Source organism: Monodelphis domestica, chromosome 1 (assembly GCF_027887165.1).
Source record: "Monodelphis domestica isolate mMonDom1 chromosome 1, mMonDom1.pri, whole genome shotgun sequence".
Lineage (NCBI taxonomy): Eukaryota > Metazoa > Chordata > Mammalia > Didelphimorphia > Didelphidae > Monodelphis > Monodelphis domestica.
The window spans coordinates 267,020,140-267,037,965 of NC_077227.1; the positions used below are offsets into that span (position 1 = coordinate 267,020,140).

Here is a 17,826-nt window from a genome sequence, read left to right on the forward strand (position 1 = left end):
GTTGTCCTGAGGTGGTCGTCACTAATGAGGACAGTAGTTCTCTGTTAATCTGCTTTTAAACTCAGCACAAGTATCAGCATAGGCACATATCTAGTTCTTTGTAGACAAACATCTGTGAAATGATTATATATACATATGTAGCATTTGTATGTGACAGTAATATATAAATAAAAGTATAGAGGGGGAAGAAAGGATTTAGCATTAAATCAGCCCAAACTTGAATCTAAATTACTATTAAAATCTTCAGTTTAAGGAAGATCAGTATGTTAAACAATGATTGTATTGTAGACTTTTAGCCAGAAGTCTTTGACAATCTCAACATTTTGACTTTCAGCTTCAGAAGCCAACCCTAGATATTTTATATCTAAATTTTTTCAGATGGAATGTTGTGGAATTCTTTGAAAACCTTAAAGTACTTTAAAAATCTCAGATATTATTTCAGTTTAATGTACATTAAACTCAGTATGTAGTTAATTTGTTATACAAATTTTAGAGGATAGGAAATTTCTTCCAAAATTTTATATTAATGATTCTTTTTCTTAGGAATAACAGGATGGGTTTGTTTTAAATGATTGCCTCTGAAAGAGCAGAGTAGAACTGTGCCTAGGTAGAACTATATAAATTTTATAAATATAATTTGTTACTATTATAAAATTTATTTTATCAAAAAGTTTTTAACATTTTTGTGTCTGACATTGAAAGCATTTCTTTTATGGTGCTCTTCATCTGAAATGATCATTATATACAAAATTGAACACACCAGAAATGCTTAACATCCTTTCTTGTTGTTATCATCCTTTAGTTGGTGATGACCTCAGTAAGTAAAGAAAATGAAAAGAGCTGGAGTAGTCAGAAAAGGCTTCATGTAGGAGGGTAGGACTTGAAATGAACCCTTGGATGAGTCACATTTATAAGAAAAGAGGAAAAGCATATTTCCCTTTGAAGGAAATAACTGAAATTGTGTATGTTAAATTATTTTTGGTTTGATGAGGAGGCCAGTCTAATCAGTGGGTCTAAGTGAATATTGGGAAGAAGTTAATGAAAATAAGTTATGTAAAATGGGACTATACTATAGAGGACCCGAAACCCATGCAGGAGCGTTAATGACCCCATTAGGAAATAAAGATAGCCTTGAATGCTTTTTGAGCAGGTAAACTAATCTGAGAGAGTGGTATTCAGAAGAGGACTGCCAGAAGTCTTTTAAATGAAAAATAAATTTAAATTATTTCAACAAACAATCTCCAAAAGAGTAAATTTTAGAATTGCCCAATTTCTACAGATGTTGACCTCATATTTCTTTAAAAGTAAATTAGTAATTTCTTATGATATTTGATATTCATTTTTCAGTTTGCTATACAACACAGCTTTGAGGCAATATTTGAAAACATTTCCCATACTTAATTTCTTCATGATCCTTATAGTAATTTTAAGATAGTTGAGGAAATTTGAGTTGTTTTAAAAATTTCCTAAATCTAAAGAATAGTTACTGATTTTGATTTGTCATATTGATTTTATAATATTGCCTATATGTGTCATTAGTTGAAACTCTTGGAACTATGACATTCATGCCAGCATGTGGTCCAGAATCAACCAGATGATTCAAATACAAGTCATTTTTAATATAGATGCACTGGCTTTATTTATAAATCTCAGCCATACTTATGACTGAAGTGTATACCAGTGGTGTCAAACTTTAATAGAAATGGGGCCTCTAAGTCTTATATAAGTATCCTTGTGAGCCACATTTTAATGTAGAAAACCACATATTATCTACCTATGCCAAATATTTCTTAATAATCTAGTTCAGGCCACACTTGAGAGTATTGCAAATCCTATGCTGACCTTAGGCCATCTCTTTGACACCTTTCTAGACCATTTTCTTACTGTATGAGTATTTGTGATATTAGAACATGAAGAGGAAAAAATTGATTCATTGTAACTTTGGCTTATTTTCTTATGAAAAATTCCTTTTCAATTAAAGGCAAAATATCTAATGATATGTTTCTATTCTACTTGATTTTTTTTTCTGACATTGCTTTAATTTTTGTTAAATTCTACTTGATTTCTAGTGTATTAATGTCCCCTTTCTTTGAAAAGACAGATTTTTAGGTTTAAATTCTATTTTGTAGATAGGTACCTCTGCCATTCCACTTATTCAGTAGCATTTTTAGAGATGGCAGGAAAAAAAAAATCATGCTCCCCAGAACCAACTTTTCAGGTTGTTAGAACTATTTGTAGGAAAAGGAGGGAATGGGCTGAAGGGGCATAATTTTCTAGTATTTTTGCTTCAAATAAATGTGTGGTAGTACCTTTACTAAGCTTAGTCTTTGGCGGGAGCTGCAGTATGAAGGGGAAAAAAAGTGAGATGATTTAATCAGTGTAAGTCATTTAACCTGTGACAATTTGCATTGTAAAATAAAACTTCTTGATTTTCCATACAGGTCTCATAAGAAGAACTAATGTGTTGGTCAGTTTATAGATATTTAGTACCAAATAATTATAATAATATATTGAGCAGCTGTGTGGCATAGTGAATAGCCAGCCAGCTTCAGAGTCAGGAAGATTTCACTAGATTCAAGTCCCATTTCTGATACATTTGTGAGTCTGTTCAAATCACTAAGTGCCTCTTATATTGCATAGTACGTGCAATATGAATTGTTTCTCCACAGCAATAAAATCAAAGGTTTGATCAAAAAAAGTTTTAAGGAAGTTTACTGCTGAATGTTTGTGATGAAATACATTATATATTTTATAATGGAAAATTGTCTAAAAACTTGCTACTTTTGGTTAATTGTAGTGTTTGATGATGGTGATGAGAGGACATTAAGACGAACCTCCCTATGCCTAAAAGGAGAGAGGCATTTTGCAGAGAGTGAGGTAAATATATAATTTTAATCTTAAAGTTACAAACTTACTATAGTAGAAAGCCTGTAAGATAATTACTTTGTTCTCCTATAGACACTTGACCAGCTTCCACTAACAAATCCAGAGCACTTTGGCACTCCAGTAATTGGAAAGAAATCCAACAGAGGAAGGAGGTCTTCTCTTCCTGTGTGAGTTTTTCCACATTATTAATCCTGACCTAAATTTTTTCACTACTGAAAGAAAGACACAATGGTAAAAAAGTGATTTCTACTTCTCTATGGTGACTAAGTCAATTTTATGAATGCAGTTCAGTCTAAAATATTACTTAACATTTCAGATGATCTAGGATTTGGCTATTCAATTACACTTTTTTTTATTGCAAAGTGAATCTTCTTGTGTTAGATATTTCATTATTACCTTTAGACCCTGTTTTGAACATACTCTTACTCATATTCTTTTGGCTGATAGTCAAGCTCCAGATAAATCTTAGTACTACTGTTAGGAATACTTACAAATTTTGAACAAATAGTACTTATTCTTAAAATAACAAAAATTCACAGACCAAAGCAACATTTAGTACAGTAACAGCTCATTTATCTGGAGGTTAATTGTACAAATTTAATTCTCAGGAATCTAGCTGAAAAGCAAAACAAAAATAAAAAAACTATGTTTAAAAATTATGTATTAAGTCATCTCTTATAATTCTAGATCCCTTTTAGAGTCTGTTTAATTTCAAATACCATTTTGACAAGGTTAATTATCTGGTATTTCAAAGCAGTATATTTAAAGAAGTAAATTGGAGCCTTAGGCAATTCCCAAAGCAAGTATGATAACAAGAACAAGAAAAAATGAGATTCTGACAGAGTCAGGGGAAGAGACAGAAAAACTACAATGCAGACTTTAGAATTGAGAATGCATAATATTCTGGGATAGTTTGGTAAAAACAATGCTTCACATCTCTGTAGGGACTTAGGTCACTCTTATTATCACACGCTCTGTGTTAAATACTTCATAGTGATGATCTTGAGCTCTCAAAAGATAGGTTAAATAATGTTCACTGTATTTTGTTTAAAAAGATAAGAGGAATATAAACTAAATTCTAGAAATTATATTTCATTAAAGTGTTTAAAATAAAGAAAGCCAATTGGTATGTGGTTTAGTTTCATTTACCTGGAAAATTCACTTAAGTGAGTTCTCTCTTGCCCCTGATAAAAAAATAAAGCCTTATCAAGCTTTCTTGTAACATGTTGAGGTTTTAATTATATTTTGACTCCTGCAGTCTTTTTTAAGAGCTAGCTCTAGAATGAAGAAAAAAAACTTAAGATTGGGACCCCCCTCTGTTTTTTGAGCTAGCAGAACAGGATGAGAGATACCTCACAAATCTGGGCTCATTTATTATTTTTCCAGGGTTACTAGGTCCTTCCTGCTCACTTAAGCAGAACATAGTAGGAGAATCCATAGTAAAACCAGTTTAGAGAGTGTTTTCTTTATTCTGAATTATATTTGCTATAATTCTGCCACCCTAGTTATGCCATTATTGCCAGTTTATATTGCCATGTTTCAATTATTTAATTATGAATTATTATCTTAATACTGTAGGACAGAAGATGAAAAAGAAGAAGAAAGCAGTGAAGAAGAAGATGAAGATAAGAGACGTCTTAATGATGAATTATTAGGAAAAGTTGTGAGTGTGAGTTCCACTTCTGAGAAATCTGAGTGGTATCCTGCCTTGGTAAGTTAGTTTATTTTGGACAGTTAATAAAACATTAAAAATATTTGTTCTACTTTTATATTCTTGGAGAAGATAGAACCACTGATATTTTGATAACTTTTCATATCTTTGAAAAATTATGCTATCTAAAATAGAATAGTAGATGCAAATGATTTATTTTACTGTCTTTTTACTCTTCCTTGATCTTCATTACATTCAGTGAGTTATTAAGTCATTCTTTCCCATTATTTCTTGTATTTCTACTACTTCTCTATTCCCATTATTGTTATAGAGGTATAAGGAGTAGTCTCGTCAGACTGCTACAATAGCATTTTATTTGATTTCCTTGCTCCCATTGTCTTTTCCCCCTTCAACTGATTCTATATACTGTTGTGAGAATTATCTTCATAAAATGTCAATTTCATTATGGTGCTCCTCTGCTCAAAAACTTCCAGTGATTCCTTTTGCATCCAGGATAAGGTTTAAATTCCTCATCTTGTCATTCAAGGCTCCTTGTAATTTGGCCTTACTTCCTACCGTTCAGCAGTAGGAACCCTTCACTAATGCCAGGCTAGCTTGTTCTTTCAATAATGCATGTCCTGACCCTATTCTTTCCATTATGCTTTGATATATACCTATAATAATAATAGCTAATAATTATATAACACTTTAAAGTTTACAAAGCATATCTCATGCATTCCTATTTGAACCTCATACTATCTCTTGTGCAGTAGGTACTGCAAATGTTATTGTCTCTATTCTATCAATGAGGAATTTGAAGTTTAAAGAGTATCTTCTCCAAAGTTTTATAGCTAGTAAATGTCAGACAGGATTCAAACCAGAGCCTACTACTTGGATCATTATACTGTGTTGCTTTTGGTAGCATCACCAACCAAGAATTTGAGTACCTGTTGTATGTCCAGCACTGCCTTAGACATCATTATAAATGGCCACAGCAATTGTCCCTTACACTTTGGGCAAATGACCTAGTTTCCCAAAATTACTTCAACACTCATATCTTTCTCATCATTTCCCACTCTTCCCTTTCCCTCTAGCTAATTATTCCTTTACTTATACTCTTTATCTCATCTCCCCCCCCCCCCCCCCAACTTTCCTCCAGGGTCTTGTTCAAGTAGTCATCCTCTTACTTCATTCATCTTTTGCCTCTCTTTTCGTTCTCTGTGCCCCCATCTTCCTACAAGCAGACTTTGTCTGAAAAAGTCTCTTGACTTTTTTGACCACCCATTTACTGTCTCATTTCTCTCCTTTACTGTCAAAAAAAATAAAGTTGTTTATACTTAATATCTGTTTCTTAATCAAACTCTTTAAGTCTAGTTTACAAGGGCAACAATGACTTCCCTAAACAGCAAATTCATTGACCTTTTTTTCAGTCCTCATCATCCTTAACTTCTGCAATAGCATTCGATATTGAATATTCCTTGCTTCCAGATTCTCTTTCTTCACTTAATTTCAGAGACATTGAGTTCTTGGATGTCTTCCTACTTGTCTCTGTTCTGCTTAACTGGCTTCTTATTCTCTTCTGGACTACTTAAGTTGAATGTTCCCCAAGGTTCTGTCTTTTCTCCCCTCCCTTAAACATATCTCCTACTGCTTCAGTTGTTGCTTCTTTTGACAAATGCCCAGAACCCTGTCTACAACTGCTTTTAGCACATCATTACCTGAATATCCTGCTGTTACTTCCAGATATACATGTCTAAACCTGAATATATCTTTTCCCCCTAAACCTTCTCTTCTGTTACCATTTCTGTTAGTAGCAATAGCAGTTTCCTATATTTCAACACCTTGATGTATTATCTTGGACTGTTCCTTCACAATTTCACTTATCAAATCCAGTAAGTTGATAATTTTTTTAAAAGTCCTTAACTTTCATTTTAGAATTAATACTGTGTTCTAAGGCAGAAGAGTGATAAGAGCTAGGTAATGGGGGTTAAATGACTTGCCCAAGTTCACATAACTAAAAAGTATCTGATTTGAACCTTGGACTTCCTGTTTCTAGGCCTGGCTCTCAGTCCCCTGAGTTGCCTAGCTGCTCCTAGGTTAACAAATCTTAATGACTCTACCATCAGTCTTTGTTTTATCTATTCTCTCCTCTCATTCCTACCCACTTGAAGTATCACAAGTATCTTCCTAACAAGTCTTATAGCCTCTCCTCTTTTCTTCTTTCAATCCATCTCTCTTCCATTAGACTACCACTTCCACTCAGTCTTTAGTAACTTTATTCTCCAAGTAAAGTTTAAACTCTTTTGAATGGAATTCCAAGCCCTCCAAAATTTGATGACAACCTTACCTTTCTAGCTATGTCCTATAATGTCATCTACATACTCTGTACTTCAGCCTAATTAGTTCTCTGTCATTCAAATATGTTTTCAGTCTTTCTATTTCTTATGTTTTTGAGTATGCTTTGCCATATTACTTGGAATGTCTCATTCTTTTGAATTAATACCCATTCTTTAAAACCTAGCTGAAATTCTACCTTCTACATGAAATTTTTTTCCAATTTTTTTGCAAAGAAGAATCTTTTTCTTCCTCAGACTTTATGTGGAATTTTGTTTGAACCTTCATCATTTAGTTTTTTAAAAGTCAACAAAAATATTTAAGTTCCTACTCTGTGCTTAACACTGAGCTACATATCAGGTAAATAAAGAGAGATGTGGCATATGCCCTGTTTGTCAAGGAGTACGCAAATCATTGTGTGATAACAAGACATGAGATGCAGAGGAGATAAGTCTATTGAAAGCACTACAATGGATTTAAGGAAAGATGTTTTACTTGAGGGAGGGAAAGACAATTAGAATTAAATAGCATTCCATTTCATTTTTAGTTCTTTCCATTTTCATTTAGTTCATTTCATTTTATTATAGTCAATTTTTTCCTTGCTTACTTTACTTTTAGTTCATAAGTCTTTATATGCTTTTTTGAATTCTTGGTAATTGTCCTTTCTTACAGGGTAGTGATACTTCTTAACATTCATGTGCTACATTTCCCAATTGATCAGATTTACTTTGTTTCAAATTCTTATGACCACAAAAAGTGTTGCATATTTTACTAACAGAAAAAGAGTGATACATCTATACCTTGGTATATGTGGGACTTGTCAACCTCTGACCTTAGTGGGATATATGCCTAGCAGGAGCATCTCTGGATCCATTTTTTAAAGAAACAATTCCAAATTCCTTTCCCAAAACACCCAAGAAAGCAACTTTCCAAGCAGTTCACAGCTTTACCAATCGGTATTAGAGTGTCTAGTTGTCTTAAATTTTAAAAATGGAATTAAAATGGCTTTGAAGACTGTTTAGGGTAAAAAGAGAAAAAAGGTAAGAAAAGGAGATGATAAGCTTACTGTCAAATTCATGTATTATTTTAAAAAACATCTATATGTATTTTATCTATCTGGTAGGCTGGAAGCTCTATGAGGACAGAGACTATGTTTAAGCTAAACTTTTTATCTTCCATAGTATCTAACACAGTACTGTACAGAGTAGATATTTAATAAAATGTTTGTTTACCTCAATTATAAAATATATTTTTGCTCAAGTTTACTATTTAGATTGTCAATTAACACACACACAGAGTAAATGCTGTTGGGATATAATCAAATACTTATTTGGTATAGACTTAGTGTAGTAATTAATTGGAGAGTATGATCAGAAAAGATTAGAGTAGTCAGGCCCTTTGTGGGAAAAGTAGGTTTTAAATGATAGGCCAGAGGAAAGAAAGATAGGTTTTAGTTATCAGGGAACAAAATAACCAAGGTTAAGTAGGCAAAAAAAATGAAAAGGTTATGTTCTTTAATAATTAGATGACTTCCCCAAATTGGAAAGAAGGTACATGTTGAGGAGTAGTGAGGAAATAAGAACTAGGTAGTGTTTAAAGAAAATTTATCAGGTAGCATTCTGCATAGTAGCTTTGGAATGGTGGTAAGGTATGGAGAATCCAGGGGCAGGGAAAACTGGTTAGGAGATTGTTTCAAGAAACCAGAATTCAAGTAATCAGGATCTAGATTAGGAATGTGACAACAGAAAAGAATGGAGACTAGAAACATTTTATAGAAAGAATCAAAAGATTTGCTGATAAGAATATTCCTTTCATCCCTTACTGCTTCCAGTCCACATAATGCCTGATCTTTGAGGGCCTGATTAAACTATACCTCCATAGGCCTTTGTTAATTATTCCAACCACTTTCATTCTTCCATTTCCTCAACAATCTTAATATTTATTTTTATATTATCTAGTTATCTATTTGGAATATTACATTGGTCTATTGTTTGATTATTTCATCTATATCTTTTTTCTTTAGCAAGATTGAAGTTTGTTCTAAACTATAGGCCATATTTTTCTTTTTATATTCTCTTGAGTTTAATCCTGGGTACATAGTAGAGACCTCATAATAGTAGATTTCTTTATATTTCTCTAATATTTGGACCTATTTCTCTGGTGTAGCAGCTCTGAGATACTTGTAGAACTCTACTTATATAGCAGACAATAAATGGATTTCACGTCCAGGATTATCAGGTTGCACTTTGCTCAAAGATTCTTTTTGACCACCTTATAAATTAGAAGTATCTCTATTCTTATCTAGACAAAAATCTAAGAGTAAAATTAAACTACTGGATGACTTATAACTGCTAATCATTTTAATAATTTAGTCTTTCTAGGAGGAAAGGGGAAGAAAAATACATCATTCATTTATTAGGTTTCTGTGTCTGTGTTTTAATGTTTTTAAATTTTGGAGCCTTCCTAATTAAGGGGTAAAATGTTTGCAATTTGATTATTCAAATAAGTTAATACTAGTTGTAGAGATTTTTATATTTTCAAGGGTTAAGTTGTTAAAATGTGTCTTTTCTCTTAGTTTTTGTAATTTTAATATTTAAATTAGTTTAAAAAACAACTTCATAAATATCAAGCTGAGAAAGGGAATAAGCATTTATATACCATCTACTGTATGTCAGGAACTGTGTATTAAGTACTTTTACAAATATTTTATTTGATCTTCCCACCAACCTGACGAGAGGTAGGTGCTATTATTATCCTCATTTTGCAGTTGAGGAAACTGAGGTAAAAAAATGTTAAGTGAGGGGGCAGCTGGGTAGCTCAGTGGATTGATAGCCAGGCCTAGACACAGGAGGTCCTAGGTTCAAATCTGGCCTCAGACACTTCCCAGCTGTGTGACCATTGCCTAGCCCTTATCACTCTTCTGCCTTGGAATCATATATACACAGTATTGATTCCAAGACAGAAGGTAAGGGTTAAAAAAAAAAAGTTAAGTGATTTGTCTAGGGTTTCAGAACTGATAAATGTCTGATGCTATATTTGAACTCAAACCAAGTCTTTCTGACTGATCCATCATCTACTTCTAAAACTGAAACTTAAGTATTTAGGAAGTAAAGTGGATCTATTACATTAGTGTTTTTCTTACTATATATGTGTACTTCAGTCCCAAATTGTCAAAGGGAGATTGCAGTCTGAGTATAACTGGCAAAACTTGCTATTGGGCATGTTCAAATGAAATTGGAAAATGTTTAATAAAATAAATAATGCAATATAGCATAATGTTAACTTGTGGCTTTCTGCATTAGTTGGTGTCAAGGATCCATTTCTTTTTGAGTTTAACATTATTGTTTTAGCTCATTTGCAAGATAAGTAAGTCTTTTTAAAATTTATTTAAAAAATTTTTGAGAAGTATTTATATTGACAGTTTGATGAGTTGAATCATGCTAAATTAAATGCTACATCAATCCAGTTATAATTTGGGGTGCAATATATAGATATAGATATAGATATATAGATAAACTTATAGCCTGTGATCCACATATTTTAATTACTCTTTAACAGTTCATTATTTATATAAACACTTGAATGTATTTATGAAGTAACTTTTCATAGCAATCCTATGAGGTAATTAGTAAATAAAACTTGTTTATAGATAGCTTTATGTGGGGAAACCTATTCATTGGTAATTAAACTATTGCTTTTACCATATATTCTACTTTTAAATTAAGTTAAAATATATTTTTGGAGCAAGAGAACTTTGAATTAATTTCTTTTTATTTGAATTTTTAGGTAATATCTCCTAGCTGTAATGATGACATCATGGTGAAAAAAGACCAATGTTTAGTTCGCTCTTTTGCAGATTCCAAATTGTGAGTAACATAATACTTGTTAATAAAGTCAAATTGGGGGTGAAATGTAACCTAGCATGGAAGGTTTTGCTTTTTGATGGATATTAATTACCTTTTGAGGTACATAGTAGAAGCATTAGGATGCTATCCTCTTCCCCCCAGTCTTCAATGTACATTAAAAAATTTTAAATGATATTTTCTTTTGCAAAAACATTTATAGTTGTGTATTTATCTCTAGCCATATAAGTTCTTAATTGAAATTATCCAAGTGTTCATATGATCAAAAATACATTTTCAATTGTCTTCACAAAATATGTTGTGTTTTTTTGTTGGTAGTGGTGGTGGAATTATTTTGATCTTCCTTGTTTTAGAACAACTTTTTTTCTCAGCTTTTCCTCTTGTCTAAACTCTTAGCAACTCACAAAAAATAAAATGTTGGATTTAGTTTTTGATTTGCTCTAACTATCTTCTGGTTTTAGGATTTTTTTTTTAAACCCTTATCTTCTGTCTTGGAGCCAATACTGTGTATTGGCTCCAAGGCAGAAGAGTGGTAAGGGCTAGGCAATGGGGGTCAAGTGACTTGCCCAGGGTCACACAGCTGGGAAGTGTCTGAGGCCAGATTTGAACCTAAGACCTCCCGTCTCTAGGGCTGGCTCTCAATCCACTGAGCTACCCAGCTGCCCCCTGGTTTTAAAATTTTGACACTATTTTTTCAAAATAATTTTAATACCTTGATATACAATTAAATAAATTTTTCAGTAAGGTAAACTAAAAAACTTTAAAAATATTAAAATACCTCATTTCTATTAAAAACATCATTGTATATTATACTAAGTTATTTTCTGATTGTCTCAGAGATATTTTATAGATTGATACTTCAGAAGAATGTAAATTTTTCAAATTAATGTGCGTCAAGATGTGTGTAATTTTTCCATTAAATAAAAATTCATTTTGTAAATTATATTATTCTTTCTTTTGATTAGTGAATTTTCAGATCCACATATATTTCTTTGGTGTTCCACATTGTGCTCTGGAAAATAATTTTAAAATTGACATTTTGATTTTTTTTATGTGCTTCTTGGAACTAGTTCTTAGGTAGATGATTTATAATAAATTGATTCTTTTTTTTCCTTTTTGCCCTTGCCTTTCCCACTCCAAATCAGTTATTCAATAGCAAGAAAGGACATCAAAGAAGTAGATATTCTTAGTCTTCCTGAATCTGAACTCTCTACTAAACCAGGTAACAAATAAGAAAAATCAATTATTTCATGTTTCAGCTTTATTTGATTACTTTGTTGCTCCACTGTTTATATAAAAGTCTATTAAAGTTGTGCCTACCTTTGGAGGTCAGTGGTCATTCTTTTGATGTTATTTTAAGCTATTTAACAGAACATTTGATAAGATGATGGAAAACTTCATTGATATGTTCAATTTGTATTTATTTTTTAAGTTTCATTTTTATATACTTTTATAAAAATTTGACTTGGCTTATATTAAGTAGATACCATCCCTCCTAGGCCTCCAAAAAGCAAGCACCTTCTTAAAAACCAAAGTTGTTCCTGATAACTGGAAAATGGACATAAGTGAAATTCTTGAGTCATCTAGTAGTGATGATGAAGATGGAGCAAATGAGGAAAGTGATGAAGAAAAAGATAAAGAGAATGCAAAGGAGGAAGAAGAGATGGTAAATAAATTTTAGTGATGCTAAAGTTATAATTTAAATGTTTAATAGCATTTAAGAATCTTTTGGTAAAGGAATGCTTTCATTTTCTCAAAGTAACAGCAAATATGGTTTGATTTTAGAAAAGTATAATTTTCCACCTCTGAATTTTTAAAAAAATAGATTTCCATTGTGTTTTTATAAGAAAACAATTATTCTTTGTTATGCTTTCTTCCTCATTATCAAAAGGTAAAATTCTTATTTAAGTTTAAATTAAGTTTTGGCTTTTTTTTATAACTATTCTTCCCACTTTTCCTCACTGAGATTGGGTTTGGGGGTTTTATTTTGTATGACTGATAAGTGAAGGTTGCCTCACTCAAGTCTTTCTCTTATGTTTCACTAAAATGTCCCCCACCTTCCCCCCATCTCTTCCTCTCTCTATCCTTCCAACCTACAAAGTAAGAGCCTCAGAATGGATTGTTGTCCAAGAATTTTAGGGAAGTTCAAAATCATCAAGTTGACTGAAAAGGAATGCATTTTTTCAACTATAGCATCCTTAAAAATAACCTGCTTATAAGTAGTTTTCTTCATCCTTAATAGAGGGAGTACCGATACTAACAAAATTATATAGATCTTTGGGATATGAAAGAAATGAGTTAAGTATCAAGTCATTCATGTTCAATGCCTGTTATACATATCAAGAGAAGTAGCTTAGATAGACCACTGAGGCAGGAACACCTGGAATCTATTTCTGCCTCCAACACAAACTAGATTTGTGAGTATGTTCTAGTCACCATTGCTTTCTAGCAGCTCTCCATAACAGATGATGGAGTTAATGGACTTTTATTTCTTTCAAAGTAAGCTGGCAAATCTGCTTTCATTTCAGAAAATGTAACCTCCAACCTCTGATTTTTCTAAAAGTAGATTTCCTTTGTATTTTTATAAGAAAACAATTTTCCTTTGTTGTGAGTTCTACCTGTTATCTGGCTACAGTTCTTATTTAAATCCCTAATTTTGCCTGGTAAAGCCAAGATGTCCCTCCTCTAATGAAATCATAGATCTAAGTATTGGGGAAAAGAGAAATAAATTACAAAGAAATAGTTCCCAAGTTAAATAATTATTTACATATATTTTTCTACACACAAACCCACTTTTTATTTTCCTCAAAAGATTTTTGCAGAAAAAATAAAACCCAAATTAAAGTGTTAGGGAATATATAGTAAATTTGTAGATTATCATGTTGCCCCTCAAGTTTTTATTTGTCACTTTGCAAAGCTAAGGTACATATTTAAATTCTCCAAATTCTGCTGTTAGACCTTTTATATACATGTAAATGTGTATTTTTTAAGCAAACCTATTATTACAGAATCATGAAATGCTTCCTTGAGCAACCATAAGCTATTCGTATTTCATGTTAAATAGTTGACTTTTCACATAACATGAAGTGAAATTGCTTTATATTACATATCAGATTTTCCCTTTGCATTTGGATGAAGGAGTTTAGGGGGACTAAAGATATTGAAAAGTAGGGATATTTGCACATTTCGGGCATTTGCTTGGAAAAGTGTAATGTCTTTATTATGTAAACAGATATTCGCTTCTTTGAAAATAAAATGTTTACTTTGGAGTGGGGATGGGAGATAAAGAAGATGGGGTATTTTTTTCTTTATACTTCTCCAGCAATATTTGGTTTTGTTACTGAAATCAGAATGGCTGTTCATACTTATAGGATACCTACGGTGTTGCTATAGTAACATGCTGTTAGTTTTATGTGAGCATGCTCAGAGAGACAGGAAGGTTTAGCAGAGGCTTGGCAGGTTGCCAGTGGAGGTTTGCCAGATGCTTTGAAATGGACTGTCTTTCTTTTCCTTTCATGTAATGTCTGATTTTTTATGTGGAAGAGAATGTAAGTAATGCAGTATAACTGTGTGGATGCTATGCCACGAGTAAGAAAGCAAATATTTGCAAGTTAGACTAAAAAATGCCTAAACACTGTGCTGTCTGAGTAGAAGAGGAATCTAAACCAGTTTACATTTGAAAGAAAATGCATCATATAGGTAAGATTTTTTGTGTGTGTCTGATACACTGAATGCCATTTTATTTACTAAAAATGTGTATTTAAATGAAAAATACAGGCTTTAGTGCTGTGGAAAATGTGGTGGGATCAGGGGTAAATAAATGTTTTCTTGTGAGAAGACAGTTGGAATCTATTTTTAGAAAATCAGATGGAATAATTATTTTCTTGATATATAAAGTAGATTTGCAAATTAATATTGTTAACATAATAATCTTGCAAAAACTATAGTTGCAATGTACAGAGAATGTTAAATTTATTTTGTTACTGTAGTTTCAGAAATTATATTTATTTATTTGGGGAGATAGGTGTTTTCAGTGAACAGGCCACATTTTGCAGGGTGTGAGCTGATGCAGTCTGTTATAATCTTTTATTAGGATCTGTTAGAATTCTGCATTGTAAATGCCAAATATTAAATATTTTAAGTATGTTTTGTTCTTGCTACAATTTTTGTTCTTTCTTTCTTAGTATACATTCTATCCAAAACCCCTGTGAATTTTTAAACAAAGGGAAAGAGAGATCTGTTTTAAAATGTATACACAAATCTGAATAAGCAAATAGCCTTTTTTTCTGAAACTGATAAATATTATAATCTATTCTCTAAGAAAATAAAAGCTGTGTTTAAAAGGATAAGGAAGAACTATAGGTACCTATTGTTTGCAGGTAACAAGTAAGGGCATTAAATAAGGTAAGAACCTTAAGATTTAAGATGTATTAGGTGGTAAAGGCATTAGTTAATAAAATAATAAAGTAGATAGAATACTTTTTACCCACAAGGGGAAAAAAATACATGCACACTTTTTCCCTAACATCCTACCCCAAATGAGGGGAATTGATTTATATGATTTTTTATTTTAAATTATATTTCACAAGGTTATAAGTTTTGAATGCTTACTTTGTTAGTGTATTTGATTAGAACTGGTTTTATTTAATTGTTTATTTTCAGGCTAAACAAGTAGATTTTCTTGGCTCAGCTTTTTGGTTGCTTATAAAAATGAACTGCATTTTGGGCAGCTAGCTCTAAGGATTCAATTGCTGAATCATTCCAACTGATATATGACACCTACTTTCTTTCGCATTTTTCATTTCCTAGTTTTCTTTGCTTTGATAAAGTGTAAGATACTTTCATCTATCTTTTTCAACTCAAAAGATAGGGAAAGGCACTCAAAATGTGAATTTAAATCTGATGACTATGCAACCCAGGCCTACCTGATTTTATCATTATAGGCCCTTATCAAATAAATGAGGTCAGATAATTTTATTTCATTATGAATAGCCAAAACCACCTTAAGATTTAACAAAGTAATTAAGAGGTTTTACTTCTAATGAAGTGTAATTTGCTTACTGGTCAAACAAATAATCTAAAAAATGCTTTATTCTGGCTGGCCTTGGTGCTTTGTGGGGCAACCAAATTTTATATAATAAAATCATAGAGGTATTTGATGTCTTACAATTATTGCAATGAGAATTTTGTTTTAGATTTTGGGTTCAAGTGCATATTGATAGTCTTAATATGCTGGTATGTATGCATTTTGATGACAGCTTCCATTTAAATATATACCCATAGCCTTACCCTGGAGGGACTTTGGTTTTAGGCCCTCTTCCCTTTCCCTTCATTTTTGGGGGAAGAATTTTGGAAGAAATAAACATAATTTTACTTTGATTAGCCAGTGTAGTTTAGATTTCAGAGTACTGCACAGGAAATGTATTATTTCAAGTATTTGGAGTAAGGTATTGAGATTCTAATGGTGGTTCTGTTGTCAGAGATGACCCTAACCTAAAGCTAACTAATTATGAATTAAATGGATAGAAAGAAGCATCTATCTTTCATGTTAAAATCATAAAATCTCTTTTATTATTAGAGTAAATAATAGTTCAAGGTTAATTTAAAATATTTTTATTTTAAAAGTTTATTATCATACTGTAGAATGTGTGATATAGGGATCTCTAAAAGTATAGTTTCACGCAGCAGTGTTGTCAACTTCTTATTTACTTTTGACTTATTTTTGTTTGGGTTGAATAGAGCAGGTTAGTCTACTGGGACGTAGATGGTTGTTTAGGACATCTGAGGTAAGTATTCCAGAGGTATTTGGCTATTCTGAGATTTTTCTATTCATTCTGTACTTAGATTTTATTCCAAGGTCTCCTAAACTGTTTTTGTTAAATGTCTATTGATTTTGGGGGGGAACTTTAGAAAAAGAAGTTCATTTATCAGAAGTGAAGAGGCATTTTGTAGATGACCATTTTATGTACTCTTTGGATAAATATGCTTTATTTGCCTATTTGCTTATACAACTAAACTTTATTATTTACCATAATTTATTGGAAGCACTAATTTAAGCATAATGAATTGCAGTTAAGTGAAATTTTCAGACCACCTAATAATGTAGACTTACTGCTGAATAATTATTTTTAAGTGCTAATCCTTTAAATGAATAAATTTAACTAATTTGTAATTAGCATCAATTCAGATACTAAACTTAAAAGGATCAAAGTTCTTTAAATTAGTTTTGTTGTTATAAGTAGATTAAACATGCCTCCCACAGTAAGCAAGCCTTTTCTTCATAGGGTAAAGGTTATATTCATTGTTGGTTGAAGTTAGATCATCTAGTACGGATGAACAAGATTCATGGGATTTTGTACATGCAAGGTCTTTCACATATGTGTACTTGTACATATATTTCTTATCCATTCCTGTCCATATTCTGCATTAAGAATAGTGGGAAGTCTTTAGAAAATTTTCCCATTTAAGTTTAGACTTATTAATTAGCGTTTACAATTGCTTTTTAGAGTGAAGAATTTTTAAAATTGTGTTATTCATAAGAGAATAATTACACTAACTATAAGAACTAGCTAACACAGATTATGGCCAAAAACCATTTGCTGTTAGAGCCAGTATGTAAATGGATGGGCTGGTGAGGGGTGGGGATGGGAGAAGAAACACAGTATGGGTATTACCTATGATAAGATTTCTATAGAATATATTTTCATAGATCTGTGTCTGTGATTTCACTGGCAAAGGTAGCTCATCAGAAAGGAAATATATTCTGTGTATGCAAGTTAATAACTGTTCTGCAGCTCAATTACTTGAGCTTACTTGAGTTACTTGAGCCACTGAGGGTATAGGTGATTTGTGAGTGTCCTACAACCAACCTTGTCAGTTCTTGTACGTAGGCCTTTCTAACTCTCAGGCAGACTCTGTTACACCATGTTGCCTTTCTAGAAATCTAACTTTTTTTTAAGAAATCTAGCTTAGTTACCCTTTCTAAAAGGATAAAGCTAGTGAAAGCATAGTTTAGATAGTAGAAAGAAAATGGGATTTGGAGTTGGGATCTGGGTTACTGCCTGAGTAATCTTGGACAAAATCATTTAACTT

The 17,826-nt window shown here is 32.0% G+C and overlaps 1 protein-coding gene across 8 annotated transcripts in view; it reads left to right on the forward strand.

Annotated features, from left to right (window-relative positions):
- ARID4A (AT-rich interaction domain 4A) overlaps positions 1-17,826 on the forward strand; it is an 80,813-nt gene that overhangs the window by 21,417 nt on the left and 41,570 nt on the right. For all 8 annotated transcript variants that reach the window (XM_056810821.1, XM_056810819.1, XM_056810818.1 and 5 more), the window contains exons 6-11: positions 2,798-2,877; positions 2,959-3,053; positions 4,465-4,597; positions 10,658-10,737; positions 11,880-11,956; positions 12,234-12,400. In XM_056810821.1, the coding sequence (XP_056666799.1) occupies positions 2,798-2,877; positions 2,959-3,053; positions 4,465-4,597; positions 10,658-10,737; positions 11,880-11,956; positions 12,234-12,400 (632 nt within the window). The remainder of the gene's footprint in view (positions 1-2,797; positions 2,878-2,958; positions 3,054-4,464; positions 4,598-10,657; positions 10,738-11,879; positions 11,957-12,233; positions 12,401-17,826) is intronic.